Here is a 20,585-nt window from a genome sequence, read left to right as displayed (position 1 = left end):
GAAATCGCCGCCGCCTGGAGAATTAATATGTACGGGCGGCCCAGAATCGTTTCTATGTTCATGCCGTCGATACGGAGAATCCATTTCGGAATCGTTACGATAACGGGATCGGCCAATGATAACCAATCGGACACGGCGGTTCGGTCGCCGTTCGCAAGTGGTGGTACATGTGATTTGTCGCGTTTCCACGTTAACAACCGAGGTGGCGAGATATAATATTATCGTCTGCCGAATATCGTCGTCGCGCCCGCCGCTCGCTAAATAATTATTAATTATAATAACACTTATTATTATATAATATATTAATACGCACACTCGCGCGCTCGCGTCAAAACCACGTAATTAATTAACAATATTTTATAATAATTTCCCGTCGTCGGTGTACCCGCGCCCGTTGTCCGCATCTCAGTATTCGACGGATTTGGTATGTTTATTTTTATTTTTTCTTTGATTCTTTCACTTAATAATCTACAGTAAAATATTATTTACGACATTCGCAAATTCTAGTCTTTTTGACTAGTAACAACTACCTATATCATTATTAATGGTCCCCGTGCAGTCGGGATTGGTGAAGACTATTTTTTATTTTTTATTTGCTATGTAATTTATTTTATGTTACTTTTTTTTTCTGATTCTCTAGAAGCAATCATGGCCGATCTAGATAATTTTTTTGCAAAGAAAGACCGCAAGAAAACCAAAGGTCAAAAATTTGCAACATCCTCGGATAATATGGCTACTGGACAAGAAGAGTTACAAAAAAAACAAGACAAACAGAAAAAAGAAAGATCTGAAAGGTCGCTTACGATTCAAAATAATTATGCGACCGATAATGACAACAAAAATTCTTCTAAAATGGTATATATCATTGTTAATTAACTCTTATCATTTAAACCATATGTAATATGTATAATAAATTACATATTGCATACCTATTATTTATTTAAAATAAATATATATAAATCTGGTACCTACTATCATTGACGTTTGTTAAATATATTTTATGTTGTTATTAACTATTATACATTTGTACTTCCTATTATGCTTGTGTACTATAAGCATAATATAATCAAAGTACCTAATAATTTAGGGGAATTTAAACAACAACAATAAAACTAAATTGAATTTGATGGTAGGTGCCTACTTCTATTATTATTTTTAATAAATGTTATAATAGTAAATGTGAGCCATTTTTTTTTTCCTGATTAATTAAATATTTAAACACATAAAAGATTAAACTCAAAAAAAGTGTTTTAATCTTACCAACATACTCATTTGTTTTTTTTTTTTTTTTATTAACTTCAAGTAATAAACTATTATAGCTCAACAATTAGAGAACAGCTTAAGAATAGTTACATAACATACTTGTTATATATTAGGTAGTGAAAATATTTTACAAACTTTAAATCATGAAATATTTAAGTTAATTAATACTAATCTTAAAATAAATTGATATTAAAATATATATTAGAACGCAGTAGAATATTTTTATTGAAACTATGTTTCTAACAGTTAGAAGACGAATGGAATGAATACCAAGAAGAAATAAAAGACTATACAACACTTAAAATGCAAAATTTGACAGCTGAATGTCCTTCCAGCTGTACAGATAACAATGATAAAGACGATGAAATAGAATTTGAAGAAAACGAAGCAGGAGAAATGGTACCAAAACGAAAAAATGCAGGACCTTGGAAATTAAAAGAAACTGAACTACCTCCTCCACCACCAAAAGGTAACATTTTGTTTTTTACTTACTGGAAATATCATTATCATTGTCTCATATTTTGTGATCGGAAGAATTCACTCATTTTTAAAGTTGATAATTGTAAAATTAGAAAGGTATATATTCCAAAACTTTTTAGCCAAAATATTTATTTAGGTTATAAGATTCTCATACTGGATCTATTTGGATGTTTAAACATTGTTATAAAAATGTATACAAATGTTTACCTAAACCATATAGATTGCCAATTGGTACCTAAGAGGGTGCAACATATTTAAATTAAAAGACAATCTTAAAATATCATTTGATTTCATAAAATATTACTGATAAGCTATACACTGAATAGATAAAATTAGATAACTAATCAAAAAGTCTAACTAACCAAAAAAAAAAAATCAATATACTGAATAAGTGAATAAGTATCATTGAATTAAATTCAAAAATTAAGAAAAAATTTGAGTTTCAATTTAACTTGAATATTTTGAAAAATAATTCGACTGGGTTAAATGAATTTTAAATGTTGAATTTTGTTCAGCATGTTCTAAATTCAGGTTCATTTGGGTGCGAAACTGCATCATTCTCATTAATTAATTGTAAAAAAAATTATTTATCTTATTATAAATTGTATATAATGCCTTTGGAAATATTTAAAATTATATTCCATTTAGGTACTCAAAAATTTATCAGTGGTGTATAATAATTAACAATTTAATTGCAAATCAGTAATTAAACTACAAATGACTCATTGTTTACAAAACTAAAAAATTAAATTATCATAATTTTATAACATTTTTAATATTCTAAGCTATGAGTAAATTAATTTTACAATAATGTGTGTTTTTTATGCAAAATAAATAATTTATGAATATTAGAGTTAAAATTAAAAATTGCTTATACTTTTTACAAACAATTAGGAAAACGGTAATTTTTACCCAAAATTTATTTTGTTTAATAATGTAACTTAAAAACGAATAACCTCTGGTACTTGAAATATTCACCAAGTATAATTATAATTTTCAATGTACAATAAAATTTTCAATATATTTTAAATATTTTTAAACTATTTATAGATATAAAAAATTTCTAATTTTTTTAGTTTTTTTTCTGCAAATAATGATTACTTTTTGAGTAAAAATGCTTAAAAATTTCATACAAAACTCCACATATATTAGTTATGTTTTATAAACGTTTAAACTAGTTAAAATTTTTATAAAATCTCAGAGTATTTCAAGTTTAATTTTTTATAACATTCGATATTCACCGGTAAAATTATAATTTTTTTTTTTAATAAAATGGTTATGAAAGTATTTTTAATATATGATAAAATTTTCAAAAATGTTTCTCTTTTTTAGTTATTTATAGGCATGATAAATTTTAAATTGTTGTTCGTTTGTCTTTGATATTGTTGACAAAAAATTATTTTCTAGAACAAATTTCTTGAAAATTTAATGCGATATTCACATTAATTGTAATTATATGTATTTAAAAATATTAAAATTTCATAGGCCCAAATTTTTTTTTTTATATGTATTTAAAATACGAATTTTGACGAAATTCGTCAAAATTATTAACCATTTTTTAGTTAACAGTTCTTAAAAACTATTCAATTTGTATTTAAGTTAAAAAAATTGAATAGAAGATTTTTCATACTTAGTTCTTATTAGTATTTTATATTAAAGCAATAAATCTAAAAAAAATAATATAAAAAGACGTTTAAAAGATTGTAATTAAAAAAAATTTCACGTTTATTATATTATTTTAAATTTTACTATACGCAACATCATTTTTGATTTATTTTAAGCTATTATTAATTCATACTATGGACTTATTACTGTACTTTTACGATATTTACAGAAAGATTTCAACAAATTTTGAGTTATATAAGTTGATAAATATTAAAAATATATAGGTAATATTATTATAAATACTACAATATTTTCGAAAAATTATATCAAACTACCATAATAATAAAAATAAAATATGAATTTATGAGCTATATCAAAAAACATATCATGAAAAACTTTGTGATGTACCTAGGCTGAAAGATTGTCTCCGTCTCAAAATGGTTTTTTACATACAATGATGTGTCATTAAATTAAATTTTAACACACCTATAATAGTGATTAGTGACCTACTCGACACCTAATTGTACAACAAAGCGATACCTACTTGTCTATCTTATTTTTTTTTTAGTAGTGAGGCTAGAGTGGTAAATTGATGTTTAATTACTTACTTGACGTAATCTAAAAAAATTTTAGGTGTTTATTGATTAATTTACATTACAGTGAAACCTAAAAATCGGACACTCGTTCACTGAAAGTTTTTTTGTTCGGCTGAAGTTCTGTCACGATCAATTTAAAAGGATATCTGATTTTTGTCCCAGTTTCCAATTGATTTGTAACATATTAAACATGGAATTTACATCAGTTGGCCGTGATATATTTTCGTTTTGAGACGTGAATGCTGGCTTGATAACGTTATGTAGGTACAAATCAACAATAATCATTATTATAATATATTAAATGTATATATATATATATATGTGTGTGTGTGTGTGTACCTAAGTACACATTTTTCGATAAAAAGTTGAATAATAGCATGTACAATGTATGTACAACCAGCATTAATACACAAATACGATTATATTATATTACGGTCATAACTATTATCGGATGTCATTTATCTGAAATCCCATATACGCTTCCTCTTACTCTATATCATATACAGATATACTGTGTGTACAGCCCCTAGATAACAGAAAAAATATTATGATATCGCCGAGAGAATAAATACAATATGTAAAACATTAATTAACAGAAGAACATTTGGTGAATATATATTATCAGAAATACCTCATAACAGTCATAACTATAGGGCCCAGGTTTAAATGCACTTTAAACCATACAAATATGCTCTAAAAAATAGCCAAAAATGCATTTTCCCACAAAAAAGACCTTAAAAATGAAATAATGACTTTAAGAATGACATGATTTTTAATAAAATTTGTAATTTATAAATAAGATTTTATTATTTTATAAAAAAAAAAAAAAAACTGAAAATTTGATTGATGTTGATTCGTATATATTTTAGCCGTTCTGGAAAAATATTATTCATTCTAAACATACCAAAATATGTATATATTAAAAATTAAATTCTAAGTAAGCCTATTGTACTTATTATTTGTAATTTGACCAAATACGGGACACGGGTGACACTCCACAATCAATAATAAATTAAAATAAAATAAGATAAAAACTGAATTGAATAATTTATTTTTTAGATAATATTTTGAATAGGCTAAATTTGTATATTATATTGAACATAATATATGCAATATGCATTAAAAACCAACAAAATGATCCAATAATGCTAAAAAGTAAAAATGAAAAAACGTTGAAATATGCAAAAAAAGTGCATTATAAAATTTGTAACTATGAAACCCTCGTTACATGAAACGGGTTTTATACTTGAAACACATTGTGTAAGATCAACCAAAAATATATGCGCATTTTGCATTGAAATCCGGGCCCTAGTCATAACTTATAATTATTCTCACACATATTATTTTTTATATATCTTTTATTTTTACATAATATACATATTAATTTAAAAATGACTAATTTTCCAAACAATCAATTGATTCTAACCTTGATAGTCCAGACGACTTTAGACCGAGCGTCGTCCGTATTACTGAAAGGCTTTCAAAATTACCTACTCAAACGACTAAGATTTTTATTTTTAATTCCACCACCTTTATATTTATTGCACTTTAAATTACAAAAAAAATATTTATAATAATAGAACTTAAGTATAGTAGTCACTAGTCAGTAATTTTGTGCTGAATAATACTTTTAATTCCGAACAAAATACAAATGTAATTACGAAAAAATAGACTTATGCCGTCCGGATTACTGCGTTCGAGGACCGGACTAACCAGGCTCTACTATATACCTCTCGTGCCTAATATTTGATACACTATATGTTATCTTAACAACTAAAATAAAAAAATTAAAGTAGTTGTTTCAAATATAAACTACTAAATATTATTTTAAAATTATGTATGTACTCTAATTATGTTTATAAATTTCTGAAAAATTAACCATTTATCGAAAAATTAAATTCATTCATAACTTAATACTAAGAAAGATAATATTATTTTTCTTGAAATCAACATTTTTTTTTTCACACAATTCAAAATATTATAAATTAATCAATTTAAATGTATATATATTTAATTAGTTCAGTACATGACTAATACAAATATTATGTAAAAAAAATTATATTTAGTAGATTAGAATTAATAAACTGTTAACTTGCTAAAAATACCTATTTTTATTAACATGGACTTTGAAACAATGTTTAATAATTAATTTCTTCATATTGTATCAGATACACACTTATCAATATTTGGTTTTAAAAATGTCGTGTATATTTGTTAATATTTAATAGCAAATTGCACTTCTTCAGATAAAAGAACGAGAAATGTTGTTTATAGAATCTTAAGTAAACATCTTTCAAAAATTCAAATTTGTTATCAATTTAAAAAGCGTTTTATTGATTCAATCGGTGTAAAAGAATGAAAAATGATTAATTTATTAATGAAATAATGTTCGGCTATGTTTGTAACTTATCAAATTGTTAAAATGTCCTTGAATGGTATGATGTATTTAGCTTCGCCCTGAAGTAGTGTTTCTTAAGCGTTTTCTTTTAAGAATTACGGATGATATGACATGGTTGGTAAAAAACAAAAATATTCACAATACAAACATATATATATATATATATAGAAGTGAATTAATCAAATTAAATTTGAAAAATAAATTATAATTTTGTTTTGCCAATGTATTTATAATCTCATAAAAGTTCTTATCTATGGTAAGTAAAGGTTCAATAGAGAAAATCACCTAGGTAAATTTTAAGACGAACATCAGTCATTTTTTTATCTTAAATATAATTTAATCTTTTTTAATGCTGAAAATGATCTCTCGACTGAACTTTTAAACGTTGGACAGAATAAAAATATCTTTAATGCTATATCTACGTAAGGAAACAATTCTTGTAGTTTTTCATTTCTGATCATTTTACAAATATCTTTTATAGTTTTAAATCTTATGTTTTCAGTTGAACTCATTTAAAAACTTCTAAATTGTATACACTCGTTAAAAAATGAAGACGAAATCATTCTCCAATACAAGATTTATAGAATCCCGAGCATAGTACAAATGTAGCTAAAAGATTGACTTCTATTTAATTTGAGCTTGAAGTCCTGAATATTTATCAGAAATGTTAGAAGCATTGTTGATATTTCGACCATGACAAATGTTTATATTTAATCCATGCTATTCTAAAACTAAAAACACAACATCTATTAATTCTTCAGATTTATGACAAAAATTGAAAAAAAAAAGACCCTAAAAATATTTCCGCTAGATAGCCATTATTTTTAATATACCGAAAAATAAATGACAGTCACAAATCAATACTACTAAAAAAAATATATTTAGCAAGGTCTTAACAAATTCATCTTAACAATTCGCGACATAATCTGTACTCGTTTACAAAAAGTGTGTAGGTATGTATAGATTTTATAAAAAAAGAAAACGACGGTCGTGGGCAAAAGTTAACTGTATGTGAAAGAGATGGCTTGGAGGAATATAGGAAAGACAGATAATTGTAAGTCATTCGCATATTAGTACCAAAATTCATTACTACCTACTTTGGTATGTATTTTAATACATGGCAAGTTATCTGATAATATAATGTAACATTTGTCGTGATAATGATAAAAAATAACTATTTTACAATATTTTAAGATTCTGACATCTGACGTCCTCTCAAAGTTTGGCATCCAGCGCCAATAGCCTTCTTGTCTCCCCCCTTAAATACGTCTCTGATATGTCCGAAAATAAATGTTGTCTCTTGGCACTAATTTAGCATTTCTCCAAATTCACTAAATATCATCTAATTCTAATACTCGCACACTGCCACATGACAGGAAATCTTTTGTCTATCCAGCGTATTAATTTTAAGCATTTTTAATTATTTTATACATCTACACGTAATTTAATTAAAGATTAAAATATCGTAGAAACTAAGATAAGACATAAATAATATTATTTATTTTGTATATTTGTTACATTTTTTCATATATTTTAACAAATTTAAATAAGATTTCATATTATATCAAATTATTATGTTATTTGAATTGATGGAATAGGTATGTATTAAAAAGTTTCTAAGAATTTGAAACAAAATTATAATGCAGCCGATCTACCTTCTATGTACTTATGATAAACATTTTACAAAAATTTAGGTCATTTCAGTGAACAATAAATTAAAGAAAAATATATTATTTAAACTTTATAGATTAATTAATTTTCATTTTGAAGTAATTTTTAAATGAGATGATTTATTATTGTTTTCAAATATTATATAATTACATATCATTTTTTCCAAAGTATTAGATACTGTAAAAATATTCAGCACTCAATTTCTATACATGTTCACAAAATAAAAAAACTTTTAAATTTTTTTCCTAAATCTTTTCGAAAAATCATTATTGTTTAGTCAATCCTTTTTTTACCATATTTAGGCATTTATCATAATAATAAAAAAAAAAAAAAACAATAATTTAGTCCAATTTCTATGAATACTAGTTAGATTTTAATTTACAACAATACAATTAATACTCTTGTATGGTATTTAAAAATTAGTTTTTAGAATCAATTTAAAATAATGTTCTTTCATATTTTTTATTTAAATTTTATTGTGGTATTTATTAATAGTTCTATTGTAAAATTTCTATACATAAATCTTTGAAAATCATATAACCCTGGTTGAAAAACACATGTGTTCTAAAAATTATGTTGTATTAGATAATATAAGTAAAGTGTGTTTATGGCTTACTAAGTCAAATCTATACTTATATCATATTTATAAGATTACTTCCAATATTATGAAAACTTTGAATACCATGCGTCATAAACTAGCATTTACAAAATATGATACCTCACATATAGTAGTATTGCAAATATTATTACAATAAGTTTTAATATTTTAAGATAAACATTAGTAATATATTATTTTCTGTCCAGTGAGAGAACACGCTAATTCTGTTTATCCCACGTGACATTTTTTCAGAGTTTACCCGTCTTGATGATAAAGTATTTAGTGAGGATACACAGAAGAACCCACATTCGTTAGGCTACTGTGTATTCTCTCACTAGACAGAGTATAGTTATTCATATTACTTGGATGTCACTTTTTGAAATATAAATCATTTTTCGACTAATAAATTTTCTTTCTATTTGAATTATTTAAAATGTTTAACAGTAGGTCTAATATAATACCATCTCATTTTTTTTAGCTGCTCCCCCAGTTGTTGCTGAAGTACAGAAAAAGGTATATGTACCGCCAGCTCAACGTAACAATTTTCAAGGTAAACTATTAATTTAATTTTTTGTTTTAAGTACTATAAGCTTTTAATTAACTATCTGTCATTTAGGTGGACATAGAAGTGCACCAAAAAATAAAACTAGCTTAGATGTTAAAGATGAAGAAATGTTTCCAACTCTTCAAGGCAATAATAGTACTAAAAAAAGTGTAGCTCCTGCTGCTAGAAAAGTTGAAACTCCAGCATGGGCCAAGTATCAATGAGTAAAAGTTATAATAAACATGCACATAAATATTATCTTTTAAAAAAATTTCTAAAAAAAAAAAAAAATGCCTAATTAAATTGTTTTTTAGTAAATGTTCATAAAATATTTTCTACAATGATTATCATAATTCATTATGGAATAATGTTTTTCATTCATTAGTCTTAAATATTAATCGAAATTAAAACTGTGATCAAATTTCTATAAATATCATAATATTTTTAAGTGATGTACTATTTTGTTAATTTCATTTATTATGATTATGAGTTGTAGATTTATAACAAACTGATATCAACTAAAACTATTCCTAAAATTCTGAAAACATATTTCCATGTAAGTTACTTATGTCATATGTATAATTTAATCATAAAAATTATGCAAGCACAACTTATTAGTAATGTCTTAATATATTATACCCAATGTTATATTATGTAATGCTATATTAATAATGTTAAAATTGTCTAATTCAAGTGCCTAAAATATTTTGAATTATGTATCATTAAAAACTTACAAAAATATATCATAATATAAGTATTAAATTTATTTTGTTGATAAAATGTAACAGATATCAAGGTAATTCTTAATTATAATGTGTCCTGATAAATATATTTTTTGAAGAAACTTTTTTTTTCATTTTAAAAGCCCGAGAAATTAAGATACTAAGAAAACTTAAATACTAATATAATATGCATGTTTTCATTAAATGTTTATTGCCTTAATGTTTTTCAAATAAATTATTTAATATAACTATTTTATATCTATATTATATAATATTTTTGCTTAATAATACAACCAGGGCTTGCAAAACATTATGATTATAACGTTATATTTGACAAAAAAAAAAAAAATGATGGAATTTTATAAACTTATAACGGAAAACAATAAACATAAATAATTAAATAACACAAAACAAAACATAACGCAAAACGTTATATATAGTATATTATCATTGAATGATAATAATTGATTTCCAATTATTAATAGTTATAATTTATGAAATATATTAAAAATTTTAATTCTGAATAATAATACATTCAACATTTCTATAACGTTTTTATTGTAAATAACACATAACAAATTTTTTTCTTGAATACAACATATTTTCATTTATTTTAATTTCTAATATTTAAATAAATTACTATTTTTAATCATCTAATAATTTGAGAAAATATATTTAAAATATATATTTAGTTCAATTATTAAATACATTTGCTAATCATTTTACTAATTTCTCATCAAATTCATATATTTGTCTAAACTCTAAAACATTAACTTTATCGACAATATTAATTCATTATTGTGTTTATATTTCAATTAACAAAGAACTATGCCTATAATAGTTTGATTTATCTTATAACACTAAATAACAGTATTATATTATAATTACTGTAGTCTGTAACCCTTCCCACCAGTGGCAGCATGACAAATAACATTATTTTTAGTTAAATGAAACTTATGCATGAACCAGACACAACTACCAGACAACTGAAAAATCCTGTTGATTATAAATGATCTAATGGATTTTAAATTAGTAACTATGGTATAGAAAAAAAACATAACATTTAACTATAAAAAATCAATTTAATTTAGTGTTATGAAGTATTTAATACTGTTTTAAATATTTAGTTCAGAATACTAAATACTTATTTTTGTTTTACTGATATACTATAGATAATTTTGTATTTTACTATTTTAAATTTTGTTTCTAAAATAATATTTTATAATAAGATATTATCAAATAAATAGATAACAAAATAATTAACAGTGTCGGCCATGAATATGAAATTCTTGAACTTATTATAGTATCTATGTAGAATATAGATATTAACTATTTAATTTAAATATTTATAAATATTATAATTATCTAATTTTTATTATCAAACAAATATTTCAAATAAAAATAGTACTTTATTACACCCCAATCATCATTCCAAAAAATATATTCTCTTCACTAGCATAATATCTACTATAATAGACATGATAGCTATTATGTCTCATTTATTATAACCAGGGCTCGTAAGCTAATGCATGAATTAATGTACGAAACATTAGCAAAATATGTACTAAAAAAATCGAAAATATGCACTAACTTTTTTAAATTATACATCAAGTATGTAGTTTATCGGTATACCTAAATACCTAATTCAAAACATAAAATCGAACGGACAAACAGATAGGATTATACGAGTGAGTCGTCGACTTGGCGCAAGCGCAAGAAAACCCGCGTTATACCAGCGTTTGGCAAACAGCAATAATAATATAATAGTGTAAGTATTAAAATCCTAATTTATTATTGATACGGGTGATAAGTATTACACGCGTGTACATACCTTGGCAGGTTTCGTTGCGACGATGGGCAATTATAAATTGATAAATTTTTTTACGTTTGTTGTATGGCATATGAATGGTAGTGATAGCGATAACATCATTTTCGTGGTACTGCGTAAAATGCATAAAACTTGTATAATCATACAATAATCTAAATAAATCAAAAAATATTGAAATTGTATAAATGGGAAAGTAAATAAGAAACAAAATAGTATTCAAACATTTACTTGTCTAAAAAATTATTTCTATAAAATAATATGCATTAATAATTCTAAGAAATCTACAATATGCCAAATATACCTTTACACCAAAAACGTGTAGGTACTATTAAACTTTGTATTATTGCTATGTTTATGAAACAAATTTGTATTCAGTTAGCTTGTTTTCCTGTGTAGAAAAAAACGTGCAAATGCATGAACTTACAAGCCTTGATAATAAGTATTAATATTAAAGTTCATTATTCATTCATCTACTTACCTACACAAATCCATGATGTTTTTTTTTTTTTTTTGAAAAATTGAACAAGTTTTACCGATAAAATATACTGATAAGTGATAATGTTTTGCAGTTTGCGTCACAATTCTTATTGACTTTGATAAATTAATATCCTTTATTTATTTATTCAACTATTTAAAGGTATTTTTATTTAAACAACAATTATTAGTCTTTAAAAATTTAATACATGATATAAATACATTCTAAAATAAAGTTGTGTAATGTGTATATGGACATGTTTTGATTTATATTTTCAATGAGGTCATCCTATTCCTTATAGTCTAAAACATTTATTTGTACGGCTTTTAGTATTTAAGACACCTAATGTCTGACGAATTGTTTAGCAGTAGCATTGGAGTGCAACTTTAATTTATTTGCATGTTTGGCAAACCATTTGATTTCATCCTAAATTAATAATATCTTTAGAGCACAAATCAAAAAGGAAGACATCACTCTTAATACAAAGGATTATATTTTGACGTAAATTGTTTGCAATTTCGACAAACTTTGTTAAAATTCTAATTTCAAACGTCTATAAAAATTAAGATTTTAAATTTTAATCAAAACATTTTCACTGCCTCAAAGGTGATAAATGCAGACTAGCCAGGTAAGACATAGAGAATAGTTCTACTAGACTGCAAGCTTTCTAAATTCTAAAGCCTCTACTCAGTGGGCTGAACTATGTAAATTTATAAATTTCATGTTAAAATCGTCAATGACCATTAAAATAAATCTATTTGAGTAGTTATATTCTAATATAATCGTAAAATGATTGTGAATATAAATTGTCTCTAATAAACAATAATACAAATCTAAATTTAATTTATCCTAACTCTGCTGTTTATAGCTTTTAATATGCAAAATAATAAAGATAATTTCATATAAATTTGATGTCAACAACGCATGAGTACATGCAGGTGTTACATCATTATGTTACACAATGGGACAAAATTATAAACCCAAAATCTAAGGGTACTGACAAAACTTTGATTTAAATAATAATATAGGAATTTATCTTCTGATACACTATATGATATTATGTATAGTAACAAGACAATAGGTATATAAAATACACAAAAAATGAATTTTATTACAGTATAAAAGTTCTTTTTTAAGTATTATAGTTTCTTAGCCTATAGAAAGAGGTTACCCAAATGTTAGCTTTAATTGCTTATTTTCGCTTGGTATACTACAAATGATTTACATTCCAAGTACTTAAATAAAATATCATGCATGGTATTTCTACTAAAATAATTTACAATATTGATTTGATGTTTTAGAGAAAAAAATTTTATAACTATATTTTTTTAGTAGAGATGTAACGATTTTGAATGAACTATGCTCCCTCCAGTCCATTTCGACCCGATAAACACTGTCACCAGTACGTCTTTGAAAGATTATAACTTATAATAAACAAACAAAAATGGCATCATGGTAAATTTTAACACGTATACTTTAGTTCATATCACTCCACTCAAAATCTAAAAAATATATATATTATGTTAAGCGTATTGGTTTTTATGTTACAATTGCGTAGCATATAATAATCCTCAAATTATATTTTATAATATTACTCATACTTAAAAATATAATTAATCTACCCACACGATATATAATATAACACAATCACATATGGCATTTAATGTTTGATAGTAATTTTAATATGAACACGTGCAGAATTGTGATAGTAATTTTCGTCGTTATAATATAGTTAGATATAGTAGCTCCAAAGCCTAACCGTTTTATAGCATTATAATTACATGCAATGAATTATAGAATCTAATGATTAAGTATAATTTATAAAGATGACGGAAGACATTGCTATAAATTACAAGACCATAATATTAAACTGTAAATTTTTCCATAATATCAATAATATCAATATGCCAATATTGACCATTATTATTCTATCAGTACTATTTACAAATATAATATTTATTAGTAATCACTAATCAATAATTATTATTAAAGTTAAAAAGATAGAATTTATATTAACCTACGCCTACTCACTTAGTGTTTATATATTGTATTATGATACAATCGTTAAATATTAATTTAGTTTTGTAGATTTTTTGATTCTGAGTGGAACAATTAATGTATCTAATATCTATATTGATATTGTAATATTTTTTCGTATGTCGTTTATTATCTTTTGAAACAGTAAATACTGTATTCCTCAATTTTCTACTTCAATATCTTTTTTCTTTTTTTTTTTTTAATATCTAAATTTGTTTCCTAACTATTAGTTATTACGAGACGTATATCAAATTCGATTCCAAGTTGTTTTAAAAGCATTTAAAATTTTCTATTCTATTTTATATTAGAATTGAAAAAAATAAGATAGTCTACATCGGTGCATCCGAATTACTGCATACCAAAAAAATAAACATAAATTGGAATATCCAAGTAAACATTTTACCAAATTATATAAGATGACATTAAATATTAAATAAAACGATTGTAATTTAAGGAGTGTATTTTACATTTTTACACGCCATTTCAAATAAATAATAATATTATAAAATTTGGTCGAGTTTTTGAAAATATATACAATATTATATATTTATTTTAAAAAATTCAAAAATAAAATTTAAGTAGTGCATATATTAAGTGCATGATAAATAAAGATAAACTTGGCATGCAATTCGAAATTCAAATTCGTATGTATGGTTAAAAATTGTGTTTTTTTTTTCAAAATAGGTAATAATGCATTTTTAAATTTGTATAAAATATTATTTATTTTACATTTACTTTTTTATTTTTTTATTGATTTTTTCCCGTTATTTTTTTATATCTATTTATTTCTTTTTTTTTTAACTTAGGGCCTATTCTCTTTCCGTACTTCGTAATTTCACATAAATGTTTCAATTTGAACTAAGATATTCAAACCAAGTGGATCTAGTTGGTAAAAAGTAAACATTTTGCAAAAAGTAGCATTTTTTATCCATGATATGCTTTTAAAAATATGTTTAGCCGTTTAGATACTATTAACTGAGCTACCTATTCAAAGGAAATTTTAATTTCTTTTCCTTAAATGAAGATTTAAAAAAAAATACTTTGTCAAAACACTTGAAAATGTAGTAAAAGGTTAGGTACATATTATAAGTTTTCGTTATTTGAATTAAAAAAAAAAGCTTATCATGAAGCCGTATTTATTTCTCAAAAGCGATTAAAGTTAAGACCGAACGATATTAGATACCTATTCATACATATAATATGTAATGCTGTAATGATTATTGTTATTTGTTATTATTCAAAAATAATAAAACATTTAAAGTACTAAAAATACTTAACAATTTCAAATTTCAATAATAATCAATAATAACTTAAATTTTAAATATTCAGAAAATATCATTGTGAATGTAGTGGCAGCGTGATATTGGTATTACATGAAACAACTATTTAAAATGTATACCCATTATTTGTCATCGTGTTAATATGGAAGTTGACGCTGGCGGAAAGGCAGGACTAAGTGTTAGCTGCAGTCCAAGGCCCCGCAAATTTCATGTGATTTAATGATTTCTGAGCCTAGAATTTTGTTTTTCAAATTAAATATCAAGTACCGCCTGTCAATATATGTATGGTATTGATACTTTGATTTCAATTTTATGTTTAGTAGGTACCTATATTGTAGTATAAATTATAATGCTATAATGCCTATAATAAATTTAAATAAACAATAATAATATATTGTTGTCTGTTGACACTTTTATAATAAAATATAATATCAATACTTATAACAGAAATTTTTTGGTTTCAGATTTTTACTGCAACCAAACCTAAAAAAATCTATAATAATGTGAAAACTTCGAATTTTTTTTTTTTAATTGTTGTCTAAGACTAGTGTACTTACACTTAGTTTAAAAAACATTTAATTTGTATATATCTATATTTTATATTAATATAAAAATTGTTTCTATAAAGTATTAGTGAAAATAATATTTGTAGTTTAATGTTTTAAAAATGTTTTCACATAAGTTATGTAAATAGAAAAAACGTCTTACAAGTAGATACTAGGAAGTCCTAAAAAAAATTTTTTGACTTCGCGAAAAAAAAAATTCTAGGGCCCTGTGGAAAAATCTACTCAAGTCCCGTAAAACCTCCTGCTGGTGCTATATATGGTTAACCCCATATAACCACAATTTATAAAAGTACACATAAATTATTTGTAAATTATTAAAGAATCTGGAATCATTTAGGTAGGTACTCATGTTTATTAAAGTAATTTATTTTACTTTCAAAATCATGGTAGGTTATTATAATTTTTTCGAAAATATTGTAGTATTTATTATAATATTAATTATTATATATTTTTACAATATTTTAACAAAAATTTTTATTACTCAAAATTTGATAAAATATTTCTGTAAATACCGTAAAAGGGTAACAATATGTTCATAATATGAATAGATAATATCTTAAAATAAATCAAAAATTACAATACGTATAGGTACAGTAAAATTCAAAATAATATAATAAACGTAAGTCCTCACGAATGTTTTGAATTATAACAAAATAATTTACAATGTTATTCATCGTTAAAATACATATTATTTTTAAATATCTATAAAAAAATAACTGTATTTGCATATTTTTTTAGATTTTATTTGGTACTCTAGTATGAAATATTAAAGAGAAATAATATATTACATTTTCCAAACTTATATATATAAAATGAATTGATAATTACAAAATTATTGGGGACATTTTCACTACTTTCATATAAGAAAACCCCTAAATAACGGACACTTTTATGGCAATTTAATTTTGATTTTAACAATTTTTATCGTAAATATAGAATAATCGTATGAAAAATAAACCTTGTGACGGCATGACACACGACAAAGCACAGAGGGCAGCTCGTCGGACGTAAGATAGGTCAATAATCGCCAATAATTATTATCATCATTAATAATGTAGATAAATATTAAGCCATGTGTGTGTCGATCAATACACAGAATACTTCATTATTCTGTTAAATTAGAAAATGCCTTTATACACGAAATTACTATGCATCAAAAACAAGCAAATTATTATATATTAATGTAATTTTATCAATTTTATAATATTACTATTATTAATATTTTAACAAATAAAACATTATTAGTTTAAAATTAGAATCAGTTAGGTATATTAGCAGCGGCATATCATGTAAAAAAATAGGATTTTAGTGGCAATTGTTATTTTTATAATTCAAACATAAGTAATGGGTAGTAGATATCTATTTTAACCTGACTCAGAAAAAAAAGTTTTTAATTAAAGGAAAGTACCTATTTAATAGCCAATAGGTGTAGATAATACTTAATACTATTGATATTATTATATTAAGTACAGTAAAATAGTATTTAAATTGTATTGAAATAATTTTCAACAATGTTTATGTAACATAGGTATTATAATAGGTTTAAAATAACAATTAGCTATGTAATTTTATTATTATTGGTATCATTTGTTACACATTACACGTCGTTTCTGAGAGAATCAGAGAAATAATGATAAGAATATTATGAGCATAATCGAGTAAAAATAATTGATTATGTAACCGAGTGATTTTTACTCGAATAGTTGAATTATAGTAACTTGACTACTCGAATACACATCATTCCACTACTCGAGGTACTTTATTTGAAACATTATTTTAAAAATCCTGTCCAAAACTCCTATAACAACGTATAAAATAATTGTGAATTGAATGAATAATATAACTTATAAGTTATTACTTGTTATCTAAAATATTTTAATTATTACACTATATTCTTAATATTATTATTATTATCGTTATGTAAAGTATTTGTTATTGTAGAATCGTATTTAAATTTAGACAACGCTTTCCTAAACAGAACAAAATTTCCCAATATAGTCTTACTCTTAAAGATAAAAATATGTTTGCATATACTTTAATCTTAATGCATTATAATATTATAAATTATAATACGAGTATATACGTATAATAAATTATAATTTACAATTTTAATATCCTTTTAAATAAATATTCTTTCATTTTATACTCGGCTTGCACGCGTAACAGTCAATACTGGTCACTGAATAGCAATTAATATTTAATATTTGAATACCTATTTATTTAAAATTGTTTATTTTTTAACATTTAAAAATGAAATTTGGTAGTCGACATAATTTCGTAGTATGGGAACATTTAAAAAAAAATGCTGACAGGAAAGTTATTATTTTAAATTTTAAATACAAATTCATACATATACAGCTTTGGTTGACCAATATGATACACGGTCTAATTATTATTTGAATATTATTATTAATTAATTAATTTATTTATTTATTTTATTATTTATTACTTATTTTATTTCGCGATATTTTTGGGACTAAAATGGTGTATGTGTAAATTTACTTTTATAAATATTAATTTTACTAAATATACTTTAAAAAAATTAAAAATAGAGCATTTAAAACGAGTACACCCAAAAACGTTTAATCCAATCCCTACTAATAACGATGATCTAGATAATCAATTACAAAGTATTTAAAATATATCTGAACCATCTACTTCTGCAAGTTCCCCTTTATTACCATATCAAACTTCTACTTCTTCACAGTGTTTTTAACCATCCTGTAAACGATCTCGTCAACTTACACTTTTTGGTTCTAAAAAAATATTGGATTGGCAGAAATTAAAATTAAGGAAATAAATAAATCTTTAATTAAAATGATAGTTTTTGATTATCAGCCACTCTCGATAGTAGAAAATTCAAAACGTTGTATTCCTAGAGTATAATAAAAAGTTACAACCTCTATATTATAATTCTATTCTCAGCAGAAAACAACTTACAACAAAATTATTACCACAAGCATGGACGTACTTACGAAGTAATATTAGATTGTATTAATATTTTAAAACTGTTCACAATTATGACAGCTGAGTTCGGGAGAAAAGTTTGAAACAATTTCTTCTATTATTTTGTTAATTAGGAGCTTACAACATATTTTAAAAATATTAAAACAAAAACTACCATAGATGAAGCATTAAAAAATACATATAAATGTAGTCAGTCGGCGATTGGGAATTTAGAAAAACATAAGATTGTATTTTCGGAAAACTGCTTTTGGATTACTCTAAACACCAATAATGTACACAAATGGATATTGGACGAATCAACACCGATAATAATAAGTGCAAATAACGATATTGATAAAACCGAAATAAACAAAATTCAGTCTACAACAACAGTAGCATTAATTTCTAATATTAATAATACAAATAATTCAATTTGGGATTATTTTGATAATAAAGTTTCGTAAGTTCAATCTTCATCGAGTCCATCTACAACTTCAATTTTATTAATTCGCCAGTATTTTAAAATGCCACTGTTGGATAGGAAAAAAATCCATTACATTTTTGGAAGCAACATAAAAATACCTTCCCGAAGTTATTTAAAATGCAATTAAAGTATTTATGTATACCAGCTAAATCCGTTCCTTTGGAATGAGTATTTTCAAAGACGGAACAAATAATTAACGATCACCGAAGCAGATAAACTCCTAAAAATCTCGATCACATCATTTTTTTTAATAGTAATTTAAATTTGTTAAATTTATTGATAACTATTATTATTTAAACGTATAAAATAATTTTGATATTTCTTTTATTATACATAATAATTTACTAAGTTGAACTGGTTAAAGTTAGAATAAAAAAAATATAAAAATAAAAAACGAGTTTATGATTTAAAGACCATTTTATGTCTATTGAATATTTCGAGTAACGACTAATAACTAATATTTTTTAATGATATTATCTCACTTATTTTGAAAACAATTAATTCTTGATCTCGAAACGTATATAATTGAAATCAAATAAAAACTATTTCTAACGATGTCCACGAATACTATTTTTAACTATCACAAATCATAATCAAATTATTATTTTAAATCGTTGTTGACTTCGAGTTTTTCGTATTTTCGATTCGCTCAATCGCTACTCGTGGTTGGTCGTCGTAATCGATACGGTGCCTACCAGTTACCACGTTATCACCTACTTAATAATGTCGTATTAATCTCAGTTATTTGCATTCCAAACACGGACGTAAATATTATATTATTTATATCTATTTCCATCATTAGATACTATCTAGTCGAAGTTTCGTTCAAAACATTTCGATTATTTTAATCGAGCGATAGGTATCTCGATTACTAATAAAATAATCATTCGACTGTGATCATCACCGGCGCCACCGCCGCCGCCGCCCGCCCTACGAACCCTTGACGCGTTAACCGTCCGTGACCCGACTACGAAATTTCGATATAATTATAAACCATAATATTATAATGTGTAATAATATCACTCATTAATAATGGACGTTACGTCGAATATTCTGCAATATTAAAGAATTTAACGAGACCGCTCTCCACGA

At 24.4% G+C, this 20,585-nt stretch overlaps 1 protein-coding gene across 1 annotated transcript; it reads left to right on the top strand.

Moving 5' to 3' along the window:
• Positions 1–150: 150 nt before the first annotated feature.
• Positions 151–9,457, top strand: LOC112603212 (protein CDV3 homolog). The gene is made up of 5 exons (XM_025351697.1): positions 151–424; positions 641–855; positions 1,510–1,732; positions 9,090–9,161; positions 9,228–9,457. Exons 2-5 carry the CDS (start codon positions 649–651, stop codon positions 9,377–9,379), a joined length of 654 nt encoding a protein of 217 aa, XP_025207482.1. The 5' UTR covers positions 151–424; positions 641–648; the 3' UTR covers positions 9,380–9,457.
• Positions 9,458–20,585: the final 11,128 nt, after the last annotated feature.

Source organism: Melanaphis sacchari, unplaced genomic scaffold, assembly GCF_002803265.2.
Source record: "Melanaphis sacchari strain LSU unplaced genomic scaffold, SCAv2.0 Contig9_pilon_pilon, whole genome shotgun sequence".
Classification (NCBI taxonomy): Eukaryota; Metazoa; Arthropoda; class Insecta; order Hemiptera; family Aphididae; genus Melanaphis; species Melanaphis sacchari.
Note: the sequence above shows the minus strand (reverse complement) of the source record. Positions and strands in the feature narration are given on the sequence as shown.

What these genes read in the sequence shown, in the direction of transcription:
- LOC112603212 (XM_025351697.1), top strand. Translation starts at nt 649, where the DNA reads ATGGCCGATCTAGATAATTTTTTTGCAAAGAAAGACCGCAAGAAAACC. An exon ending in ACCTCCTCCACCACCAAAAG is followed by an intron (nt 1,733 to 9,089) that starts GTAACATTTTGT and finishes CATTTTTTTTAG; the next exon opens with CTGCTCCCCCAGTTGTTGCT. An exon ending in TCAACGTAACAATTTTCAAG is followed by an intron (nt 9,162 to 9,227) that starts GTAAACTATTAA and finishes TCTGTCATTTAG; the next exon opens with GTGGACATAGAAGTGCACCA.